The sequence below is a fragment of the Haliotis rufescens genome, unplaced genomic scaffold (genome assembly GCF_023055435.1).
Source record: "Haliotis rufescens isolate VD_foot unplaced genomic scaffold, xgHalRufe1.0.p SCAF_1, whole genome shotgun sequence".
Taxonomy (NCBI): domain Eukaryota; kingdom Metazoa; phylum Mollusca; class Gastropoda; order Lepetellida; family Haliotidae; genus Haliotis; species Haliotis rufescens.
The window spans coordinates 63154282-63181920 of NW_025963779.1; the positions used below are offsets into that span (position 1 = coordinate 63154282).

At 38.4% G+C, this 27639-nt stretch overlaps 1 protein-coding gene across 14 annotated transcripts in view; it reads right to left on the reverse strand.

The window, feature by feature from the left end:
• The window catches only part of LOC124112560 (SH2 domain-containing adapter protein F-like), a 63034-nt gene that overhangs the window by 11894 nt on the left and 23501 nt on the right, over positions 1 to 27639 (reverse strand). For 7 of the 14 annotated variants that reach the window (XR_006857634.2, XR_007222124.1, XR_007222123.1 and 4 more), the window contains exons 1-2: positions 18452 to 19023; positions 1728 to 1830 (exon numbers count right to left, since the gene is read on the reverse strand). Coding sequence is in view for 9 of the 14 variants with exons in the window: in XM_048399256.1 (XP_048255213.1) it covers positions 1728 to 1830; positions 18452 to 19000 (652 nt within the window). In the remaining 5 variants the exon portion in view is untranslated. Of the gene's footprint in view, positions 1 to 1727; positions 1831 to 18451; positions 19024 to 25559; positions 25643 to 27639 lie in introns of those variants that run through there. The other 7 variants (XM_046472714.2, XM_046472719.2, XM_046472713.2 and 4 more) reach the window with 1 other exon arrangement.

A 27639-nucleotide genomic window follows, 5' to 3' on the forward strand; every position in this document is an offset into this window, starting at 1 on the left:
TATGGGCAGAGTTACTTCCCTTCCTCAAATCTACTTGAGGAATATCACCCAAAGCTTCTGTCAAATTCAATGATCACATCGAATTATGCGTGCATCTGAATAGTTTTTGCCAGGGCTCCAGTAAACAATTCCCAGTTGGGCTATCTGTACCCAACTCCTGAGGCTTACAGCGAGTTGCGTATCTGGGTAGTACATTTGGCCTCCTCCCAGCCCTAGGCTATAAGTGGGCTATACGAATCATACCATTACGTTAGGTCATGTTTAACAAACAGATCTAACAAACTGTTAAAAAGGTCCTGACTGCCGCTCTACATATTTTCCTATAGAAGCTGTGTGTATAGCAAACTCTGTACAGCGAGCTAGCAGATATAGTGAACAGTTATTTAATCCCCCACATACCCAAATGTCACTCATGTATAACTCAATCAGTGTCACTTAGAGTCACCAGCAATGAACAAATACTTGCCTCAATTACCAGCAAACAAACATTATCAGTGGAGTAACAACCTTGTCAACATAGGAAAACAATAGCAACGTTATGCTTGAGGAATTCATCTATGCAGACAATATTGATTTCTGTCAGCATGAATGACGAAATGGTTCAAGACATTGTTGACAAATGTGACAGTATTAGCAAAGCTGATTCTGAATGCTGAGCTGATTCAGTTAAAAAATACACAATTGTATATATAATAATAATCACTGAAAAGAATTTGAATGCAATAATGGTAAGAAATGAGATCCAAAACTATGATAGAACCATGAATACTTAAATCTACATTGTTTTATTTGTAATGTCACTTGCTGCTTTTGCTACATATATTTTAAATGAACATGATCATAAGCATGAGTGAGCAGTTTCCTACATTAAGCTAAAAAAATAATAGTCTTGGTTCTCGAGCACCTCCCGCATCATAAAGTCTGTCGCATGTTTTGTTTGATGCATTATAGCATGTGGTTACTTCCCTTTACATGTGCACTGCTTAACTGTGCATCTCGTGTTATGGTAGCAATAGGAGTTAGTATGCTTGTTTATGTAGGGAGGCCCTTTCCCAGGTTGACGGTACACAACTGTTTATCTGGTGACTAGTTTGAACAAGCCAAAAAAAACCCCAGACTATATTTTCAAAAGTCATTGCCTAAGAACCATTTCTTTTATTTGAGGTAATTTTGTATGTGTGGAACATGGATGAGTCACCGTTTGAGATCAACCAATCAGCAGTGATCAGTGACATGAAGGCTTCCAGCGGACTTGTTGTATCATGAATAAAAAATATTGACATACAATAGTTAAAAAACACATCAATGACTTATGTCTCGGTTATGATATCAGTACCCTTTCTCTGACAACTGAAATTTGTTTCAAGGTGTCAGCACAGCATAATCTGATCATAGCTATTGTCAACAAAGGTGGGTTGGTGCGATCTGCCGACAAGTTCACACACGATTTCGCCAAAACTATTGTAAAAACTATTGAATTAACTTTCGAATATAATTAATGGAACAGATTTAAATAATTTGTGATATTTTAGTTCACATTTTCAATTCTCATTTCAATCCAAGATGGTGGACACATTTGTCTAGTAACGAACTATTGATATAATGAACTGAGTTTTATTATCCCCTGGAGTTTGTTGTATCCTTGTCATTCAAGTCCTTTGATTTTGGTTCTAAATGATATGTTATGGTAATGATGGCAGAAGTCTTGAATCATAAATTTCTCAAACCTTTGATAAGTTGTTCTGCAACGTAGGGTTCGCAGTATTCGTCGTTTCGACCCCACGTAAAGTTGGTAGCATCCACTGGTTGAGTGTAGTCACCAAGACGCACCTGGAACAAACATCAGTAAGTAACAACTGGATTTACACGCCGCCGAAATGTGCGTCCAATACACAAAAACAAAAAATGAACGCAGAAATTATATGTAGTCTCTGTACTAAATTCTTGACAAAAAATATAAAGGTCCTCCAATTAAAGCAATTATCAAATCGTCCAGTACTGCACCCAATTCCATAGAACAAACTTTGTGCTTAGATGATTGTAACTCCTGTACCTTAACATAGACTTATAATAGTCGTAGTGCTACAATTGAAATTAATTCTTCATTATTGGTGGTCCCCTGGGCCCCAGTGTTGTACGTCGTTGTAAGTCAAAGTAAAACCCTGACCCTATGTCATGACAACTTTGGGAGGCATAATTCAGGTGTAAGTCTTGGTAAGCAGATGTGTCATCTTATCTAATTTGACGTGACAGGCTTATATCATCAGGATTGTATCATGTATTTTGGTATGATTCTCTTTGCATTGATGAACTGGGTCAGTTAAACATTCCATATTTTAATCCCTTTTGAAAAAGCAGAAATTCTCTTCCAAACAGTCCTCCAGGAAGTCATGTAAAGACATCTTCCTGAGGCAAGAGAGTTAACTGACTTTAAAAGTCCAGTTTCCACCCTTGCCGAACTAGACTCGATCGTAGCGCCACCAGTGGTTATTACGAGTTATGTCCTTTCTATGCCTCTCCTATTGACCAATCAGATTTAACCTCTCGTATCACTTGCATTTGCTTCAAACAAAACGGTGGCGCCCAGTCAAGACAAACTGATCGATAATCAAGATCTATATTGTGATAAAACGAGTCTTACATCGCGAAGTGCATCAAATCACGTGAGCACCTTGATTTAAAACATGAAAAGATTTAGAAAATATCTGTTGACAATGAGCTAGCGGTGAACATGCTTTGCAAATCCTGCAGTCGACCGAAATCTGCATGACACTTTACGAACCCGATTTCGATTTTGGTGCGCGATTTTGATGTAGCCAAAATGTAACTCCATAATACCAGCCTAGTTAGGCATGGGTGGAAACTGGACTTTTATAGTCAGTTAACTCACTTGCCTCGGGAATATGTGTAAAGAAGATGAAGAACATGAGGAATGAATAGTCCACTGAGTGGTTACGATCACAAAAACTACTATAAAAACAACTTAGCTTCCTTCTTCTCCTCATAAATATCTTATCATCAGATTTGTCTATTCAGAGTGGGGCAGTGGGGTGGCCTTGTGGTAAAAAGCTCTCTCTTCATGCCGACGGTCCGGGTTTGATTCCCACATAAGTACAATGTGTGAAGCCTATTTCTGGTGCTACATTATCATTGTTCTGGGCTATGGTACAGTGTGCGCCCACTAGGAAGTATACAATCCAAGCTGCCTGTTAGGTGTTAGAAGCTTAAGAGTCACATTACCATCTCATCCTACCGGGTACCCACTCACTTCTGGGTTTACAGAGGCATTTTCAAACAAAGCCATTTGCCTGAGGAGATACCACATGCTACAACAGTATTCAACCACAACTGACATAAGATTGTGCATGCTCAGAAGAAGTAAGTTAAAAGTTCTAGCGCTAGAAAATTGTGAAGCACCCGACTGTGTATTGAATTATTAAATTATCAATTTTTTAAGTGGCGCCAAATCAGGAAGAAGCAGTATTGTTTCCTCAACACACATATGAAGCTTCTGCATCCCAGAGGATGCACTTTGTAGTTTTTACTGTCTGTTTCAGTTTTCATAATTCATGTGAACAGGATGCAGAATTTCGCATCTGGTAATTCCTGTATAACAAATGTAAAGCTAAAGTGTCAGCATTACACATTACATGCTAACACAAAGCTGCATCAACATGATCAACACACACTCAAACTGTACAGCAGTTTGTCTATCTGCAACATACATGATGTATGTTAACAAGTTTCATAAAATTCATAAAATAACATTTCAACTTACAAACAACTTTTTATAAGTTAACAATATTTTCAAACTTTATTTCCTAGGGATTACAAAACATTTCGACATGTTGTCATGTGCATCATGTGCAAGTTGGAATGTGTCAAATTTCCAGTGAATTTGGCCCAGGGACACTGCAATAAACCTGAAGATGATCAAGTATTGTATCACTTTCATCATGTGATCATAACCACAAAGGCGACTATGCTTGTCGTAAGACGCGAGTAAAGGGATCGGGTGGTCAGACTCGCTGACTTGGTTGATGCATTGTCATCGTATCCCAATTGCATTGATCGATGCTCGTGATGTCAATCACTGGATTGTCTGGTCCAGACTCGATTATTTACAGCCCACCATCACATAGCTGGAATATTGCTGAGTGCGGCGTCAAACAAAACACAAACAAATAAACAAATAAACATAACCACAACTTCAGGACAAGGAGAGATACATGATAAACGTGATAATACATTTATTCAGTCTGGTTTCTGAGGCAGATGCAAGTTTATCCACGTTATCGATGAAACACTGCCTCGTTACCCATTCTCCGTCTTGAAATCAATTAATTATGTTTCAAGTATGACGTAATCTAACCAAGCCTGTAAAAGGATAGGCCTTTAGAATAGGATCCTAGCAAGGTCAGTCTCTAGCACTGAACAGTTTGAATTAATAATAAACTTCTGTAATTTCAGTATTTTCTCTTTGTCTTTGTCTCTCTCATGCAGTGGCTAGCTGTAGGGAGATTGTGCCATACAGCATGTACAGAAATGAGTTGAATGATTAAAATATGTCAGCATCCTACCTTATGAAGAATATCAAAAGAAAGTATCATTTTATTGTGTGTTTCATGAATTTCCAGATATAGCATTTTTCAGTTTGACATGATTCTAAATTTTATGGAATCTATACACCAGCTCAAGTTTTTGAATGGCATTTAGAAGAGATACTCACAAGGAAGAGAATTTATGGATGTCAACTTCTTTATTAACATGTTCCTCACAATAGAGAAGTTGACATCCATAAATTCTCTTCCTTATATACATCAGCTGTACATGAAATAAACATTAACCATGTTAACATGAATATTTAAAACATAATTCATACATTAAAATTATTTTGTGAAAATCTAAAAATATATGAAATTAAAAAACATCTGTGACATCATTCTATTGTTTGAACACTCCATTATTTTTGGAGTTGTTTGTCAACTATACATGATCTTGAACCAACATTTGAATTAATTTCCACTTGGAATAGACAGAACTATTTTTTACATTTATTTACAAGTGAATAATTTCATTTTGTTTCCCGAAAACATGTTTGTTTTGAGAACATGTAATTGTCAACCTCAGCTACGGTGGCACATGAATGTATGGTGTGAAATTAACCATTAAATATTTTCATAATTTTGCATAATGCTTAAAAGCTCAAAATAATATGTATATAATTTGTGTTAGAGCAGGTTCAACGATGTTCATATAAACCTTTGACGAGAAAAAGCAAATCAGATAATATATATATATATTCTTGTTCAGGGCTCTATATTTCCTATTATTCTCATCAACATGTACTAACAATGTGCAAGCGATTGATAAATACTAGTTTAGGACCCAATGAAATTAAGAAGAGCGGTGTACATTATATTGTTTTTTTAATGTCAGCTCGCCCCGGAGCTTGGCCCATGTGCAATATCTGTAGAGAACACATTCCTTGTGCATCACGCAAAGGCGACTCACGCAGTTTACATACAGACAACAAAGAGTTCTGGTTTATTTTTCAAATAATTTTCAACAACAGAATATTTTGTCAAAGTTTAAAAGAAGGGATGAGTTTTAAGTTGGGGAATAACCTCGTAACTCTCCATTCCTTAACAATGCCTCTCCTCCATTATTTTTATAGGAATGGACAGTTACTGACTGATATTCCCCTCTACATAATTACCTTCCCTGACAGTTTTACTAAATACCTGCATCAAAGCAGAAACCTGAACAGGCTGTTTACACAGATTATACACCGACCAAAAATATACCAAAAGTTAAAAAATAATCTAAAAAGCAATATATGGTTTTATTCAGGCAAATGAAAAATTCCACTGGCACACCAAATAAACTGCATATACAATATGAACTAGAAGCTAGAAGCATGAACTAGAATCATGACAAGACCAATGAGATTTGCTCGATGAAGGCGGTGATCAACATTGCAAGCATAACATGAATATGGCCTCATTATTCCTTTCAGATCAATTTTCTACCAACCGAACGGAACTTAGTCCCACAGAGTCAGTCCTACCACATGTACACCACATGGAACGGAATATGATCTGTTTTGGGCCTGACAGGCACCTGCCTGCAGTGGGGAGCGACAGTGACAGTGTGTAATACGAACACTTATCTAAGTATCAACATTGCTATGATGAATGATGCATCCTTCCTTCAATCAGGGCTGCTCTCGATGCAACACTACACTGACTCTGAAATACTGTGCCTCCTCTTGAACATGACACCAAGCAGGCTTGACACTCAGTGATATATGACCATAATATTTAACTTGAAATTAAATATGTTTGTTATAGGACTGGGATGGGTAACTTGGGTCCCTGGGTCGGGTGGGTTCTGAGTAAAGGACCCAGGTACCCACAGGACTACCCAGACCCGTGGTTAGTCACAGGATATACGATTTAATGCCAAAAATTATCTAAAACTCTATGGTTACACTACAAGTCACTAATGTTAGCATTTTTCTCTGACTATGCACACATTCCTATATCTTATATGTTTGAATAAAGATAAAGCTTCAATCAAATTCAGTGTATGCATGATCAGATTGTTTTATATGTGTATCTAAATACATTTTGCCAGGGCTACGGTCAAACTAAAAATTCCCAATCGACATTTTGTAACTATCTCTCTCTTGAGACCAGTACAGCAGGTACCCGGGTAGAGTCGGGCAATAGGGAGGTGGGTACCCGGGTAGAGTCGGGCAATAGGGGGGTGGGTCCCCGGGTAGAGTCGGGCAATAGGGGGGTGGGTCCCCGGGTAGTAAATTTGGACTTGTCCCAGCTCCAGTATGTTAGGTATTGGTGTGCTGTGTGTCCTTCAGATGTGTTGACAAGCAGACGTGTCATGTGACCTTGCAGTGATGTTTTCACTTCTGCATGTTTTGGAAACAAATGAAAACTCATTGTCTATGTGTATAACATACACTTCCTCTTTCACAGTTGTGGCTTCTGGTTAGAAAGTGTACATTATCGGTTATCCAAAAGACAGTAGTCAAAAATAAATGAGGATGTGCCAAACTTGATGCTTGTCATCAAACATTATAAGTTGTCAACTGATCTTGAGATGTACCCTGTGTGTGAGTGAGTGAGTGAGTGAAAATTATCGTCACATCGGCAGTATTTCAGCCATATCGCGACGAAACAGTTATAATAATTACATTTTGAATTAATAAAAGGCTGTCAACGATGGACAGTAAGATAACTAGAATATCACAGGTTCAATTGTAAAACTAGTTGATAACAGTTAAAACAATACATTTATAATTAATATGTCAATTATAGACAATATAAAAATGGGCTATAGATCACCAGCAACCAAAGTTAGGCCACCTAACAAGGGACCGAGGGGACTTACATTACTTTTGCTACCTGCATGGCTCCCAAGTAGGATTTACACCCTGTGTGTGAGCATATAGGTACATTCGTTCATTTCAGTTCAACGATACTATGCAAGATAAGCAAGTTACCTAAGGTGTGTTATGATTTATTTCACAGCAAGCTACCGGTACATGGAAAATAATTGCCTGATCCTTAACCAATAAGAAGCTAGTATTTTAATATAAGGTGAGATAAAACATTATGGTCTAGGTCTTTTAAGTATGAAAAACCTCAAAAAGTATTTTAATATACTGATAAAGAGTGATACCTCATTGCTCATGAATGCATAATTTGGTGAAAACCCTGTCATAAGACTCAAACTATTTGGGTTATATTGGGTAGTAAGCTGTTTGCACTGCTTATTGTGTGAGTAGCAACCTTGACCTTCAGATTCAGCCAATGATTATGCCAGATACATCACTTAAACAAGCCAAAAATATCTGTCCATCATGATAACTCCTAAAAGTACACTGAGCATGTTGAAGACAAGACCTTGATATTCAACTGATTTCAAACACCCTATTTTTGATAACTGCTATGGTGGTAATTTCAGATACCATATTCTACGTAATAAGCGCCCCGTTCTAATAAGCGCCCACGTGATATTTGCTAATATATTGGCTAGTGAACAATCCCAATTAGCACCCCTTCCGACTGATCAATGTACACAAGACTTATTTTTTCGTGTTTAATACGCACTCGTGTGTTATAAGCACCCTTTATTATGGGCAATTAAATTCTGGAAAATATATCTGCCGTGTATGATACGCACATACTTTTCCTTTGTATCATTTCAGGCTGTTAGCATAACCACAAATTTACGACCTTTCAACTCTGTTTTTTCTCTCACCAAAATTATATTCTAATAAGACATTTAGAGCCCCTATTTCTAATTTTGAGAGCGTCCCAGGCGCTAATACGTTGAATACGGTAAACCTGACCTCTTTGTACTCAAGGATGTTATGAATAGTCTCCACACACTCAAAAGCAGTGTGCTGAATAATTTTTTAAGGAGAAGAGCCTGGTGGCTGGCTGTATTCTCTACTAAAATGTTCTGTGGTGGTGGACATTTTGAATATTTGAAAAATCTACTTAGTTGTAGTCAGGGACATGTGTAACAAATTCCACAAAGATGATAAGTTCAGGATGTTTCAGATCTATATCTGCAGCAAATACTTTTCACAAATAAATATTCAAATAAACATGAGGTGAGGTGAAATGGGGTTTAACGTCGCGTCTAAGATTATTGCACTTACATAGCGACGTGTGTGTATGTGTGTGGCTGCTTGTACTAGTCCGGACTAAGCCAATTTATAGTGCTAGCTCACTGAGGTACCATGCCGCAGTGTAACATGAATACCCCACTCAGACACAGTTTACTGACTCCGAGCCGACCAGTCCTTGATTTAGCCCCTTAATGCCGAGCGCCAGACAGGGTAACAACAAGTACCATCTTTTAACGTCTTTTTGTATGACGCAGCCGGGGATCGAACCCCTTCTGCTTTCCAGGAGGGCCATCTACCACTAGACCACGCAGGCGGTCAAATATTGAAATTAACATCTCAGCAAGAGGTAATAAGTATTGGAGAAAACACGCTCACGAGGTTACGGTAGACAGAGCCTGCCCTGGGGAGAGGGAAAAACCAAGGGGGCAAAGCCCCCGCGGTTTTTCCCGACCCCCAGGGCATGCTCTGTCTACCAAAACCGAGGGAAAGTGTTTTTCCATGCTTATAAACCGAAAACATTTATCAACATTTTTATCTTTCGAACATACTTTCCATGAACCTTAGGAAACACGCGTAAAATATCTGTTGCTGGCGTACGGATCTTGAAAAGGACATTCTAAAAACCAGTGAGGCTTATCAACACCTCTGTAGCCTCGTGGTACACTCACTGGGCTACAGATATGAAGGTTGCGAGTTCGATCCTCGGGAATATAAAGAAAACATTTGTCATTTGATTTTACATTTCATTACATGTTACAATCTGAACGGAACTTATATTAATAAAATACCCAGGACATTATATAAAATCCCAGGGACATTACAACGTCCCTGTTTATGAGATTGGAAAGTAAAACCTCACAATAGGTTTTAATGCCTATAGAAAGAAGTCTCTTACTTAATAGCGATCCCAATGAATAGGTTTATAAACATGATAAATATGAATTCAGATACATTTTCATAACCACGAGGAAGCTTTCACCATATTAGGACATCAAACATTATGCTATTGTTACCTAAGAGGATAGATGAGTCAAGGAAACTGGTTAATCAACAGTTGCATCACTACAAAGAGAGAAAAGTTGTTTATTGAGGTCTCACTTTCTGTACAGTCATATCCTGCAGATTACATCCTTCTTGGAATTAAAACAGGTTGATATTACAGTAAATAGCAAAATGTACTGAAAAAACCCCAGAGGTTATGAGAGACTAGTAAAATCAATGGTAACTGTGAGTTTGGTATAAATATCATTCAAATGCACACAACACAGTATGGTACTGTACAGTATAGTACAATAGCACATGATCCCACACGATCATACTTACACATGCTATCACAAACACACATAAACACATGTAAACACACGCACGCACAGACAGACAGACAGACAGACAGACAGACAGAGGTAAACACATAATACTATCAGTTCCATCATGCACTATGCTGTAACATGTATTCCAACAGGAACAAGAACATGTATATGTGAAACGGTCAAGACAACATTTGACATAGTTGATACATCAGGTTAAAACAGTATTACAATGTTCATAAATAATGTTTGGCATATCAAAGAGGTGCATGAACTTTTCGACTGATGAGGAGTTAAAAGATGGGATCATGTTGTTTGACATCATTTCTGTAAACATGTCATAGTGTAAGTCAGTGTAAATATCACATTCTATGAGGAAATGTATTTCATTTTCTACTTTATCTTTAAAGGGCACATCCTGTTGGCGAGGGGTACTGGGGGTCAACTGGACTAAAGTTTTTCTATATTTAGTTGTAGAATAATACACCAGAATAAAAAAATTAGAAAGGTGAGAGACTGTCCCTGTTTTAGGCAAATATAAATAATGTTGTTTTCTTTTGGCAGATATATGTATTTCTTGGTGCATGGATCAGCTCTAAAATATTTGAAGAAGAGAAAAAACAAATTCAATTAATATGAAATAATAAGAAGAAGACAGCGTTTTCACTACCCCTACCATGGGGCACATTCATTCTAAGAATTTTGTTTGTTCATATAGTCGTGAATATAAACCACAAACAACATGAACAAAAAGCCCTATAAAGCCTTAAAGAGAAATAGGCATATGGGTCGCTTTATGTCAACATAAAAAATGAATAATGTGCAATTAACACACACAAAAGGCCCATTCTCTGCTCAAAATCTAAAACCATGAAGCAAGGGAAGGAACTCGGGATAAAAATAACAGTCTTGACAAGTACCTCATATATATAAGCATACAAAGTTTCACTCATGTAACTTCAGTAGTTTCTGAGAAAACTTGTCCCCTTTTCATGCAGTATGAAGCAATTTTCGAACTCATGACCACTAATATCAGCATGCAAAATTTCATTTCTCTAACTTTGAGAAGTGGACGGATGGATGGAAGGTGGAAGGATGAACTCTGTTTCTATAAAACATCCTGTTTGCTTGGTAAAAAAAAAAGATGTACACTCCATGGACCTAGTAAAGTATTCGACGAAGAAGCTTCGAATTTTGAAGCCAGAATAACTATCAAAATGGAAAGAAGAAAATTAGATATGTCTACCAACCAAACCGGATCTGACAGACTGGTATTGACTAATTCATTCTTACACTGTAATGCCATTGCAAGTGACTATGAACATCAGAGAATAATCAGCCGAAACAGATTCCATTGGGAAACAAAAGACAAAGAAAATGATTATATTTGATCACTGAAAATCATTAAAGACACCAGGTGTTCGCGAAAAAAAAGGGTTAAGGAACAAGCAGGATTCTAAATATCCCAGGAATCGTATCAAATGAAGCATCTGAACCCTGGCACGAAGAAATGTGGAGGAGTGATGAGTAATCCCGCCTCCGCCCACCACAACCTTGACAGGGAGGTGCCACCACCAGTACATGACAAAACCACAGACAATGCTTTCCTGATGAGGTGATTCAGTCAAGGCACTTCCTAAACAGAGAGAGTAGCCTTTGACCCACACAGCACACACCATGTGTTTGTGTTTCAACAAACAGGAACTGCTTGAAAAAAACATCATGTTGTCCGAGTAATTTTAGACACCGGGAATTTTAGAAACTTTAGTTTCAACTAAGAACATGAAGAACAGTCCTCATATTTATGGAGTCATATTCATGATAATGTATATGAGTTGATGGTTGTGTGAAGTACTTGGTTTAAGTGGTTATCTGACATTGTTGCACCATATGGCAAACTGTGTGTTTATCATGCCTATTAGTCATTGGTACACTTGAACTTTGTTTCTTACTGCTAATATCATTGTTTCCACATCCTGAGTATTGAAGGAATTTTTTCCAATTTTTAATTTAAAATCTTCAATGAATCATTGTACAAAATCTGTTAATACTTATCTATGACTACTTAGCGTTAAACATCAGAACACATATCTGAAAATTTGTTTTAGTCCACATGCAATTACTTATTTTTGAATCAGCATAACAAGACATGCAAAGTACTGTTTTACTTTTAGACATAGGCAGTCACTCTGAACAGATATAATCAACCAGACACAACAAAGTTAATCATATTTAGGATTGTTTTGACATCCATCACGCTCATGATTTGTTTCAACTTACATGTCTGAATATATATTGCAACCTCAGGGTGAGATTGTGACGGCATGGGGCAATGTTCATAATATCGACCACTGGTCTGTCTGGCCCAATTATTTGCTTGATGTGCCATTGTATAACTAGTATAATGCTTATATGGCATTAAAATACCCATTTACCAGCCACATAGAGAAAGGGAACACAAAAAATGGGCTTAAACACATTTAGTACCTATGTGGGTCATCAGACCCGGGGTTTCCACAAGAAAATGATATAGCAACCAGGCTACCTTGAAAATCCTATGAGAAAAAATAGTATTGACAGAATGGAAACAGAAAAATAACTAGATCACATCAAATGAAATAGGATCAAAAAATATTTTCATCGAATATTTTCCAAAACTACAAGCAATGGTGTGTGTGTGTGTGTGTGTGTGTGGATGCGTGCATGCGTGCGTGTGTGTGTGTGTGTGTGTGTGTGTGTGTGTGTGTGTGTGTGTGTGTGGGGATGCGTGCATGCGGGTGTGTGTGTGTGTGTGTGGATGTGTGCATGCGGGTGTGTGTGTGTGTGTGTGTGTGTGTGTGTAGATGCATGCATGCATGCATGCGTGCGCGCGTGTGTGTGTGTGTGGATGCGTGCATGCGGGTGTGTGGTGGTGGGGAAGAAGCGAGATGAGATTGTGTTAAGGAATGAAGACAACACATATTCATTTTTTTTGTCTGGAAATGCATGAGGCCAATACAATTGTGTTTCGAAAGGTGTTTGGCAGTGAGGTGGGCAGGGTGAACTTTTAACGCTTCATTAATCCATCTGTCAATGGCCTTATCTAAAACTTAGTTCCCTGAATTTGTAGACGTTCCCACATAAACAACAGAATCTGAAAAAATGTGCATAATAGATTATAAATATATATACGTTTTTAAGACATGTTGAACATAGTTTCGGGTAGTTAAACAATGTATTGCTGCACACAGAGGCTGTGATATATCACATCTTCTTTATCAGTTGTTACCATTTGTAACAGGGTGTACATGGTGTAATGATCATGTTTCATGACTTTCTGTATTGTATGACTGGCAACATTGTTACCATAAGTTACATACTGTGAACACACTGATTCATACTGAATAAAATAACATTCACAAATTATCAACAAAGTTATTCATATAAGTCTTCAATATCAACTCATACATGACACAGAAACTGTACGTTTCACATAAATATTGGCAATGATCCATCTTAGAAATATGTACCGGTACAGAAGATTCTGCATGTTCTGAATATTGATTAATATATATCAGAATGCAGCAACAAAAACCCAACGTATTCTGATTATATCATATGTTGGCTTAAATGTCAACAAAATTGAGAGCTTTGAGAAACATCGGCTGTCTAAAAATGTTATGCAAATACTGAAATGCTTCCTGATTATAAAATGTCTAGTCAGTCTGACTTGACACTGATGTTGTTCAACAGTAAACAACATGAAAATCAACATTTACCCTGACCATACTGATCAGCCAATCACTAAGATTGAAACGTAAATTAACATATTGAAACCAGAGTCGTACTGGCCTTCACACTGACCGTTAGAACAACAAGATCAACACATACCCAGGGTTGACTGTATGCAGTATCAGATATCCTATACCTGGTGTTCCTGCGGGACTATCTATATCCCTGGGGACACACAGCATCATTCAGCTACCCTGCCATACAGGAAGTTGTTAGGTACAGGTAGCAATCAAATTAATCATGCGTACATTGCCTCAAGAAACCACTACTGATGTAAACTATACCCTTTCACTTGGTCTATCTACCGGAGTTCAGTGTACTAAGGATGACCTTTGTAGGTGCTCATGTTTACATGACTGTTGTGGGATTGTCAGGCTGATGTGTCAAAACTTGTTTACATCATACATACATGTTTATAAATAAACACTGTGCAGATGTCACTTCAATATTTAAAACATGGATAGAAAGGAACTGTCTTATCAAAACAATTTCTTGTTGCCTATTTCTTTCCAACTCCAACAACTGTCTTGTGAATTCAATTTATAAAAATAGCTCTCCACTTTGATATATTATTAATTTGTTATAAACAAATATGTCATCCATATTATACTAAATATGTTTATAAGATAGTTCGAAACTCTTTACAGAAGACAGATCAAATAATAATATGAATGTTGTAAGTAATAGATCAGTGTTATACACCAGAGTGAGTGAGTTTGGTTTTACGCCGCTTTTAGCAATACTCCAGCAATATCACGGCGGGGGACACCAGAAATGGGCTTCACACATTGTGCCCATGTCGGGAATCGAACCCGGGTCTTCGGCGTGACGAGCGAACGCTTTAACCACCAGGCTACCCGACCGCCCCTATACACCAGAGATATTTGGAGTCAAAGTGGTTGTTGGCTGTGGTATTGTGGTATTTTAACCCTGAAAAGCACACCATTTGACCTTAACTTCGTACAATGTGGGATCACACTTCAGTGAGTGAGTATGGTTTTATGCCACTTTTAGCAATATTCCAGCAATATCATGGTGGGGGACACCAGAAATGGGCTTTACACATTGTACCCATGTCAGGAATCGAACCTGGTTCTTCAGGCATGATAAGCGAACGCTTTAACCACTAGGCTACCCGACCATCCCGTATCACACTTGAAGCTGTTGATGAATCTCTGCGAGGTAAAGGGCTGTTTATGGATAAGGATAAGCTATATGTCAATTAAGTTCTTATGAAACCAAACATATTTCAACAGACATTTTGTAAATCAGTACCATGTTAAGAGTGTACACACTTACATGAATTGCAGTTGAAAGTAGGTACGACTAGCACACTATGCAGTCTGGAATGCCAACTACTCACTAGGTCACAGTGCTATCCTCAGAAGCTCATTTCTATAAAGTAGACGTACACAGAGACACACAAAGACATACGTGGTGACAACCGGACTGGGGGTAATATGTTGACACATTAACAATGGCTGCTGATATCCTGGTATTTTGTAACAGTTTCTCAGAAATTTGAATACTGTGTAAGCTGGATATGGAAATATATATACACATGTAAGGAAAGACACATGGCCGTATGAAATATTCTCAAAATTGCCTCAAGTACTTCACATAACATACAACCATAATATTTTGTTTAACCTCAATGGCAATTATGCAAACAAAGTACTACTTTTTCTATGCTTTTGTGTAGTTTTGTATTAGTCTCAAAATAATGTACAAAGAAAGGAACCAATTTAACGTTTTGACTATTTCACAAGTTACTATATTTAATGTTGAAATAAATGCTCCAAACCATTAAAAAATGTCAATTTACACATGTAACGATAAATTGAAATCACAAATTCTCAATATGAGTTTTGACATGATTAATGGATAACACAGATATTATAAAATGTTCAGGGTCAAGGTGGACTGAATCAGGTTTTTTACCAGTAACAGATGTTCCCCCTCTTCTGTTTACCCAGTTACCATATGTCATGAAAAAGAACAAAACCCTCCATAGGTACGTACAGCAAGATCTATTCAACAGGACTGTGTAGCCATGTACCATGTGTACCGGATCAATGCAGAAGCTTCAGGGTAAGCCGTAGAGCCCACTTGTTAATGAACATGGGGTCAGGAGAGGTCATGTGGAGGCACAGGTGTCAGCCTGGAGGCACATTACATAACCTGGCCATCTGTTTCATTAGCTGGCTACCCTCCCTCTGTACATCCATACCCTGCCCTGCCTATTCTTATCTGTCTTAGATGTTAATAGTAGAGAGTATGTGGGGACTAATCTTGTCTTTCATGCAAACACAGCAAGAAACCTATCTAGACTAACATTTAGGCTTTGATATCTTATATTACACAATACCCTCCTCGGCTCTAAAATTAAACAAATAATTTTCCCGATGCTGATGGAATAGAGCTAGCTAGAGCTGGCTAGACTTGCATTTGTATACATATCTAGATTGTCATGGAGCCGAGTGGTTATAGCGTTCGCTCGTCATGCAGAAGACCCGGGTTCGATTCCCAACATGGGTACAATGTGTGAAGCCCATTTCTGGTGTCCCCTGCCATAATATTGCTGGAAAATTGCTAAGTGTGGCTTAAAACCGGACTCACTCACTCACTCTTCAGCTTAAAATCGGATTCTCTGGGCTCTTTTGTGTCATGTTTTGAGAGACAATTTAACAACAACAAAATATTCATTTCAGCATGCTCAGAAACTAAATGTTAGTCTAGGATTAAACATGTCAGAAATGCTAGATTCATGTTCATTTATTTATTACTTGACATACACTTTCTTAGTGTATCCTTTCATCAAATATTCTGCTGTCAGTGTCACAGCTCACAAGTGTTTACACATTGATGGAACCATCTTTTTATCAGTCTCAGATCTACCAACAAGTATGCATCAAACATGTTGGTTTCATATGAACTTGCAAGTATTCATCAAACATATCGGTCTGAGATCTACTTGAAGTATTCAAACATTGAAAACATCCACAAAGTGTCACTTTCCCATTGTCAGCAACATGAATGTAATTCCTGTTGATCAGGGAATATGGACAAGATTCATGAACATAATAAAGGGGCAGAAACATCACTCAGGAGCCCTTTTTTCAAGCTGTGTAACATAATACAAAGTATCAATGGTAACATGTTCTGACATAATACCAACAAAGTAACATTCGACAAAAAAACCCAAAGAATTCAACTTCCTGAAACTTGCGATTCCCCCTGCACTAGCTGCCTGGGTTTTTATTCAGTTTCTGTTTGAGTATATAAAATAACTCTCCATTTCCTTATCAAAAGGTGATGTTGTGTTGTGACCAACCAATTCAGTCAATGTGAAGACGAGTCAGTAAACTCAAGTGTCATATGCATTTTCAAAAATATGATTTTAAAATGGATTTTGATATTGTTGACTATTTCCAATATATTGCAATACTGGACGAATGATTTTGGAAAAAAGAGTCAGTCACATTCAGTGGGTGTACATGGTGAAGTGCTGCTCTTTTAACAATATTCAAGGGGGCTAGAATGGGAATTGGAACTGCATACTCTTTGTTATAAGGGGGCGGTCGGGTAGCCTAGTGGTTAAAGCTTTCACTCGTCACACCGAAGACCTGGGTTTGATTCCCGACATGGGTACAATGTGTGAAGCCCATTTCTGGTGACCCCCGCCATGATATTGCTGGAATATTGCTAAAAGCGGCGTAAAACCATACTCACTCACTCACTCACTTTGTTATAAGAGTTTAACAGATTAAGTTTCTCACTGCACCTTATGTTCAATGAACAACGTCAGTGATGATGATATGGTTTGTTTGTAACCAACTCAGCGATAGTCCAGCTATATGATGGCAGTCTGTAAATAATAGAGTCTGGACCAGACAATCCAGTGATTGACACCATGAGCATCGATCTGAGCAATTTGTTAATATGGTAGGTTTCTAGCTGTGAGCTGTATATGTAATTTATTATAGGGGAGGGGGGCTGGTGAGATCCAAGGGAGGCGGGGAGTGTGTGAAAAGAAAACGACAAGGAGGTCCCCAATATTTATCACAACTACAAAGGGGGGAGGAGGGCATAAAAAAATAAAAACTAACAAAGTGATATATTTTTTTCAAATATTTGTTTTTATTATAGATATTAACATTACATGTAGGGGATGGAGGGTTGGTTGGCTATGAATTAATGTTACATAAAATGGGGAGAGGGATGCTGTCCCTATAGTATTTGACAAATCCCTTATGTTGAATAATATGGTAAGTTTCTAGCTATGTTAGTATACATGGTATAGTGCAATGCAATACATTGCATCATTACAGACATGCAGGGTGTGGAGTGGATTTGTGGAAGCATAAAAACTAGACGTTTTTGTGAAATTCGTTTTGGTGTTTCTATATGAAAGAGGCATGCAGCAATGTTCCAAAATCCATATACATATTGGTGGAATATTAGTTTTAGTTTGGTTTGACGTTTCTCATGTATTGTTAAGTAACACAATCATACTCCTGAATGTAAACTTTTAAAAGAAAACTATCACTTCATTCACCAACATATCTATAAAAAAATGATATAAATAAATGATAAATTATTACGATATCAATGACATCATGTGTTATCTTTGTGTCGTGTAGCCGGTACCTACTGTGATAACTAGACACTGCATCGTGTATAGAAGAAGAAGATTAATCATATTCCGTACCCTGTTCGGTAACGAATCCTTTGGATGGGCGATCGAAAATCCTTCTTCATCCCCAGGCGGTTTTTTTTCAATGTCATTATTATTACTCAACACGGTTGCGCTATTTTTCTTTATCACGATGGGGACCTTAGCCGGAGGGCGGTTGTCCTTGTTCCTGCTACTTGACAGCAAGCGAATGTTCCGACCTGGGCCATTTTCCTTTAAAAAGGAATATGATTTTGACTGACTGACGCCCATGTCCTTCGCTAGCTCGTAATCATGGAGACTGTCACTGTTTGGAACATCTTCCTTAATTTCATCATACAAGTGATGTTTGTCTCGAACATTGTCTTGTGCCCAGACTCTGTCAGGGGGCCACTTTCCGAGGGAGTTGTCACTGTGAAATTTCGGCGCTGAAAGGGATCGCTCTTTCTCAAGCGTGTATACATCTGAGTAATATTCTTCCCGTATGGCTCCGCTGGGTCGATTTAGCCCAAGGTGGCCAGTCGTTTTTGAGAAGGGCGGAGATAGAGCTCGTTCCCTCGCAACCGATCTTCCTGTCTGGTCCATGTTTTTGCTCTTCCTTGATTTCGGGTTTCGCGGAAGTCAGCTCTTTGATTGGATAAAAATATTTACACCATTACGGAGTGAAACCATCCTTACTTTTGATTGGGTAAAATGAATATGCTACACGTGGGTATGTTTACATTTGTTGCTAGCGGGAGAAAGTTGTTAAGGAAGTAAATTTGTTATTGAAAGAACATGAACTTATTTGTATGAAAGTGAGAATAATTGACACAAACAACTCGTTTCAATTCAACTTACACATCACAGGAACACAATGTTTATCAAATTATACATCTTCACGTTAAATCATATAAATGAGAAAGCACACAAGCAGAAACTTATGAAGCCCGATGCCTTTGCTAATATTTTATTAATAGAAGGACTGTTTTAAATGTGGTTCTTCAAAATATGTTACAGACATGTTAAAGAAGATTAAGCATTGTTTTGCAATCTCAAGCTCAAGAGTTGGGGAAAGCCCAGTCTTCTGAGGAGCCGCCAATCGATGTACTGAGTTGCGTCCCTTGGGCACCCCAGAAACATATGATTTTGAGTTCGCATTCCGGTTCGTCCCGATTATGTTTCCACTTTAGTCAGCACCACACCCGTGCTCGTAGGTTTCTCCAAAGTCTGAGTCCTACATCACTTCAGGCTTCCCTCCCACATTAAGCTGAAACGCCGTGACATAACTGGAATATTGTTCAAATCGATGTTAACTCAACTCACTCACATAAAAGTTGGGTAATTTTCACTGTTAATTGAACGTACAAAGGATGTTTAGATTAACATATGCCAAACAAGCAGCATTTTCTGAAAAGGACAATCTTGCTGTGTTGGAATATAAGTAAACCCCGAGTAAAAAAATGCAGCTGTTTAGATCTAACATGACCAGTATCTTCTGTTTTATTTTGGATTATTTGTTTGGTTTGGTGTTACATCAAATACCATGTAAATGAACCATATATATTACTACAAAAATCGTTGTTATCGTTATTAAAAATAGAGGTTCCGTTTTCGCCCGACACATTGTAGCCGTTTTGGCCAAATGCGGTGCCGTTTTGCTGAGGTGCCGTTTTAGCCTGCATCCAGTGTTACGCCACCGTCAAGTCTCCAAACACATCACGACTGCCTGTAAAGAATCGAGTCTGGACTCGACAAACCACTGTTTGTTATATTTCCAACGTACGCTGACACGTAATCAGCCTACTCAACTAGCCTGTACATCCGTTCGTCGCCGCTTGAAGGCAATAGAGTGTTGGGGGGACTGTTTTCTCTTGAATAGGTACAGGCTGATATTTCAACTCATTCAACATTGAGGAAAGTATGTTTTAAGGGGTCAAGTATTCCTCAAGTCATTTCGGTACTTCCATATGCTTGACAGAACGCCAAAGCAGTTTTATGATGGATTTCAATTAATACATGCGTTGACGTCAAACTCAACAAACATTGTTTATGTCAAAAAGTTATAAGGAAGGATATTTTTCGTCGTGTTTGGAGCATACGAATTTAATGGCTATTGATTTCTCAAGACATCTTCTTCCTTGTTTACGTTTAATTTCAAACCAACATGATACATGCGTACATTTGAAATATAACACTAGAAATTGAAACTGCGTATATTTACACTCGCTGCAGCAGTGTGTGTGTTTGTTGTTTAACGCCGACTTCAAATTTAAGTGGTTTTTTAAATATATTCTTACATGTTAAGCTCAACTTAATATTCACGGAAGTCAAATCCACAACCTATCTGCTCCCAGAAATGTCTACCGAGGTGAACTCATTCCCACTTATAATCAAGGAACTCTGTCCGCGACAAAAACCGGTACGTGAGCGTAAACAAACTACACAAAACATGTTCCTCCATTTGTAACAAAATTACCAAGCAATGTTTGTTTTGTGTTCGTTGCTAAGGATGACTTCGTATTGCATTGACTCCATGCGACTCTAATCAGGAATAAGAAAGGGGGTAACTTAATCACGCGGATCAGTCTTTTACCTTCCCTTTATGTGTTATACGTTTCTGGCGGGTTTAATGTTGCGGAAAACCATCATATTTTGTAACAATCATAAAGTATTAATGAATATCACGTGCTGCGATATGTTTATTAATCATAAGGATAATTTAAACATGGTTTCACAAAGCGGTGACGAAGTGGAAATAATTAGTGGGTACTTTGGTTTGTTTGTTTGTTGTCCAATGCCGCACTCTGCAATATGCCAGCTATATGACGGCGGTCTGTAAATAATCGAGACAGACAATCCAGTGATTGATGTCATGAGCATCGATCCACGCAATTGGGATACGATGACATGCATTAAACAAGTCAGCGAGCATGACCACCCGATCCCGTTAGTCACATATTACGACAAGTTTGGTATACTGGTGTACCTAATCTATGGTTTGTTTCATGGAATCCATACGATTAAGATAAGCCCTTTTTATCAGTATTTATCTAGGGGTCACATGACTGTCGTAATATGTATTTTTTTTTATCATAGCCATATATGACCCAGAACTCTGCATCCAGTATTACATGTATTAACATTTTTTGACGATTTGTTCTGTATTCAAATACAGACGGAATGCACCTCCACGCCCAAATGACGCTTGCACAACTTTAAACACACATTCATCGACGTGATCATACATTTAAAATGTTAACCAATTGTTAAAATGCCGTGAATGGAAAAATGATGGGTGGTGTGGACATGCATGATAAAAGTGCCAATATATATATATATTATATATATTTTCCTCATGCCATCTATTTTTGTCAGTTGACAGTTACCCTACAGAGACTTTTCATAACCCCAGCTTCAAGATAACGTATAAAAACTATATAACAAAATCATTTGGTGACATGTTTTCAACAAAAATGACATCTGGTGAATAATCTTTGCCAAATAAACGCAAATTGTTTCCCGAATTTGTCGTCCGTTAAGTTCATATTTTAAGTGTACCCCCAAAACAACACACAAAACAACAAACAAACAAAACAAAAAATCCGTGTTTGCTTTTGTGAGTCACCATCGCTCATCGTGTATGTTCATGAATATTGGATGCTCTACTAACGTCCTGTTCGCCTCATCAATATTGTATGTGAGAGTGAATTTCTGCAGCAGAGTGGCTCTCGGCTAGGCTTACGAGTCATAAAAATTTCTTCTGTCAGAATCCTACAGTGAAACCTCGTTATCTCGGACGGACCTGTTCCCAGTGAAATCACCCGGATCAACACATTTCCGGATTAACGAGTTATGGGTTTACATGTTCTTTTGTTTTATACGTTGTTCCTATACAGTTTGTTTGTTTCTTTATTTGTTGTTTTTCGCTGCAATCAGCAATATTCCAGCTATATGATGGTGGTCTGTAAATAATCGAATCTGGACCAGACAATGCAGCGATTGACATCATGAGCATTGGTCCACGCAATTTGGATACGATGACATGTATCAACCAAGTCAGCGAGCCTGACCACCCGATCTCGCTAGTCGCCTCTTAGGACAAGCATATTCACCTTTTACGGCAAGCATGGGTTGCTGAAGACCTATTCTAACCGGGATCTTCACGGGTTTGTTTCTGTAAAGAGGAACAACGTTGGGATTAACGGTGTCCATAGTATCGGGGTTCCACTGTATAAATACACACAGTGCAGTTACTAACCACTTTGGAACCATATGTGTGCTGATGAAAGTGGAAACAAATAGACATCTTATTATGTAAGCGTCATGTGCTTGTTTGATGAATAATACTTCTTATATAACCGAGTCCCGCCAACAACACGGACATCACCCGCACATCCGCGATGCTATGCAGACATTTTATGAGCGCTTTGGACAGCTGTTCATATGTTCTGATCCCATTATCTCGTATTTCAAACATTTTCGTCTAAGTTGCATGTACCAGTTGTTTTGTTCTATCTAACGCCTTTCGGCTTGGAATACGGCTTAATGTAGGTAGGTCTTGTCATTACCTTAATCTAAGGTAGATATAGGTCCTGCCATTTACAACAGAACAGCGACACGAGCGCCTTCGGACCGAAGTGGTAGGTCTCGCGATGTTCTGTGCAGTCAATAACTCGGCCTACCGTTTGGCGAGCGATTGCTTTTGTATGTCTAATGTTTATGTTTCATGAGACCTTTGGGTTAAGATAATCTGTTCAACATTCGGTTATACAAACAGGAAACTGTTGTACCTTGTGACTTTGCAGTTTTCTATCACTTGCAATGGGGTAACGCATAAGGCAAGGATATCTGTGGACGAACTGAGCGCAGGCGAGTCACCTTCAAAGGGACATAACTCTTACTTGCTTGCTGTTACTTATTCGCAATGTCAGAGTTGTTGAGTGAGACAAATTTAGTCGACAGGAATAAAAACAAGATAAGAACTATCAACACCAAACAATTACAAAATGACGCCATTATGTGAAGGTATACATTATTAGACATGTTGGGCTCTGTGTATACTTCTACTCTATGTTTGGAAAGTAGGACGTGTATTATGGAAAAGGTTTTGATGTTTCTAGAGTAGCTTTGTCATGAAAATATCGGACTTTCGAACTTACTTTTGATAATTTCATGTAATTTCAGAAGCTTCTGAGAAACCTTGTCCCCATTGCATACACTATACACTAAGTTCAATAAAATTGATCAAGGGAAGTAACTCTACCAAATGTTTTTACAGCACCTATGTTCGAACTCAGTCTTGACAAGTACCTTTTAGATAAGCATGCTAACTTTCATTGATGTAACTTCAGTTGTTTTTTAGAAGACTTGTCCCTTTATTATGCAGTAAGCACTAAGTTGATAAGCACGGAGCAAGGGCCATAACAAAAAGTAACTGCACCAATTTTCGAACTTATTTGGGGTCTTGACCAGTAACTTTAGCGTGTTAAATTACATTTCTCTAACTGAAATAGTTTTTGAGAAGATCTGTCCCCGTTGACAAGAGGACGGACGGACGGACGGACGGACGGACGAACCCCGTTCCACACTTCGTAAAGGGGGATAATAACATTTTCAAAGGAAATATTTTAATAGTCAGGGGATTCTATCAATAACGTGTTTACAATTGGGTCATTATACAAATTGACTAAACTGGAGTCGGATAAAAACAGAAAGCCAGTATTACTAATATTACTTACGAATAAAGCCCCTTTGAAATAAATGGGTGAATTATATTTCTGCACAAAATAAGAAAATTGAAAACCACTTGGTTAAGTAAGCTATTATTTTCGTCTTTTTAAGATGTCTGCCCAACTTTCTGCCTTAGATTGCAGTACCCTAAGGGGTACATCAACCAAAACATATTAATGTGGCTCTCGTGATCAGAAACACATCTCCAGAGGCTAACCACGTCGAGAACGCCTTGTAACGTTTGGCTAAGAAGAGTCGTACCGTTGTTGTAGTCTGTCGACATTCTCACCAGCATTTTTTACACCTAAACAGTACAGCCTGGCAGACGGTTCTAATCCGTTCCTGAAGTATCAAGAGACGTTTTTGATATTTGCAAAGAAAGAAGACATTACCTTTGCCTCTTATGACTCTTACACTTTCCCCGTATGGTTCCCTTGGCAATCGTGAATCATTGTGTGTCTCTTTTAACGGCGTGCTGTCTGTACGACTGTATGATACTCGTGCCAATCAGTGACGACCACACGGATAGGGATCATTAAACGATATTGATTTCAAGCAGTAAACAAACCCAAGGCAAGGCGTTGTACATGCATAGATATGCTGTGTTTCCCACGAGATTGACCGTTTAATAGGTCTAGTGGATGGATCGTCTGCAGGAGAGCGGAATGTCGGTAGTTCGATCCCCGCCGCGATATACCAAAAGACGTTAAAAGATGGTACGTGTTGTAACCTTCGCCTGGCCCTCGGTATTACGGGGGAAACAAGGACTGGCCAGCTCGGAGTCATTATACTGGGGTATCCATGTGGCATGGTATCTCAGTGGGCTAACACTATTAAACAGGCATTAGTGCGGGCTAGCACACACGCACACACACACGCACGCACACACACACCTTTATAAGTGCAATAATCGTGAACACGACGTTAAGCCCTATTTCATCTCTCCAATTCTAACTAGACTCTCAAATACCACCAACACAATAACAAACCCCAAATGCTCACTATACTTAATAACTACGAAAAACAGTTGAGAAACATACTTCTGCTGTAATTGAGGTATTATTTTTACACCAGGGGAGTCATAAACACAACTTAACTCCAAGCATTCAATAATTCCCGCAGACTGATGTTATAAGCCCTATATATAGCAATGATCTGTTTAAGAGGAGCTACATGGATTGGGGCCAGTTTGTCACAGTGTGCACAGCTCTCCCTATCTATACCTACTCTTGGCAGAAGTGCCAGGTCGCGACACCAGACTTTTTATAACAGATTAAATAGCGCATTAACACACAGACAATGTTATCAACGTATATAACATTACACCAAACTTTAACTTAACCATGAAAAAACACGAGCACAGAATTCTATTTAACACAATGTTAGAAGGCGAAATGACGAAAAAAGACATGGAGAGGAATCGACTGCCTACCTGCTTTCGGCCCAGTAGTCTGAACATGGTCGTTGGTGGTTTGGATCAGCTCCTGGCTAAAATTACGATGTTCCCGTCTCGACCTGTTCAATGGAAAATCGAAAATACATTGGCCGAGGCAATCAAACAGTAACTAGCGTTGTGTGTACCGCTTCACGCCACGTCCCTTCAGGAATCGTCCATTTTCAAAGTATTGACACTTGTCGTCTGCAGCAGAAGTGAAATCAGACGAACACTCAGAGACATCAGTGCTCGCATTGATTAGGAAGTACGGCTGCTGGTTTCACTAAAAGGTTTCGTGTTGGGATAAAATGGATGTATATTATGGTCAATATTATTCAGACGTTCGGTGATATTGTTATACTGACTTATTACACATATAACTGCTATTGTAGTATTAAACAGCTTAGATTGCAACTTTGCTGACATTTTGCAAGAAAGAGCTAATATTAGTTTACGAGACCGCTTCCATTTTGGATACAAAATATACCAAAAGAAATAAAATATAGTACCAAACGAAACATACAGTCAATAATGCGTAATTGAACATCAGCACGTGTCCACACATCCACTGCGACGCATTGTTATATGTATACACGGAAACATAGACTGGCACGTGAACGTATGGTTTGGAAGCTGACAACCTTTTAATGGTCTATCAGGTCAGAATAGAAATAAACACTGCATCATCAGTGAGACCTCGCTGCAACCTTGAACGAACATGGGGAAACAGTGTTTGCAGACAATATGTTTATGCATGGAGCTTCATTGAGGATGGAGAGACTGGGCTCAGCCCCGGTTATTGTATCCCGACAGACGTTTGTGCACCGTTAACGCATATGCACAATATGCACAAGTTTGTGTTGCTCATGTGAGAGGGTCATATTCATTGACAAATATAAGATAGCTACGCGATAAATCGCAAAAACCAATGAATAGCAAAGCGTGGTTTATTTCACGATAAAACATTGTTCTATCATGACGTCATTTCTGGATATACGAACATGCCCTAGCAACTTGACGACGTTGTAAACCGGACACCGTTGTTTTTGATAGTGAGGTGTCTAGTGAGTTGTTCCCCATAGATGTAGCTGGGCAACGTAGATAAACGCAATGCTCGAACGATCGCATCCCAAAGTGGAAGAGATATGACAATCGGTATTGGGAGAAATGGTACACATAATCGACGTTAAAATTGTGAGGATATCTGGGAAATACCCCCTGTTCATAAATTGTACTTATCGGACATTGCTGAGGTCGGATTGTATTCAGGGACAGATTATTCAAAGACGGGTAAATATGTTTAAAGCGTGTACCTTTTACTTACATCCTTAAAGAGGCTGTACCTAATGTTAATATCTCATATAAGAAATAAAGAAATATTTTTAAAGCTTGTACATTTTATTAATATTCTTCGGGACGCTGTACGTTATGTTGAAATTTCATATAAGAAATAAACGACTTGTGGTCGTTGTTTATTGTACAATAAAACACTGCAGGGAAAGTAAACAACTCTGGGCTGCGCCCCTCATGGTTTATTCTACCTGCATTTTGACATGACAATTATACACTACGTCAGCGGTTTGTGGTGACCTCTGGTGACCATTACCAAATATGTCAACCTAAATCCAATCATATCTAGACCAAGCCTAGACATATTGCATACTGGTTAAGTGTGTACATACATGATATAGAAGCGACACAACACATTTCCATAATCACAAGAAATCTCTTCCCAAACCATTACATACGAATCCGACTGTATCATAAACTTCTATCTCTGAATCACTATCAAATATTGATGAACAGGTATCCGCGAAAACTATTGAAGTTACATCAAGAATTACAATCGACTGATAAACCAGAGAACGTCTTAGCAGCCACTGTAGCATCTTCCCGAGGCAAGAGAGTTAACTGACTATAAAAGTCCAGTTTCCACGTTTAAAGTCAGTTAACTCTCTTGCCTCGGGAAGATGCTAATGATCCCAAGATCATACGAGATTTGCTCCCAACAAACACACGATGGATATAGTAACATTTGCGAGCGTATATAATACTCTATTAACTATGATATTGCCGT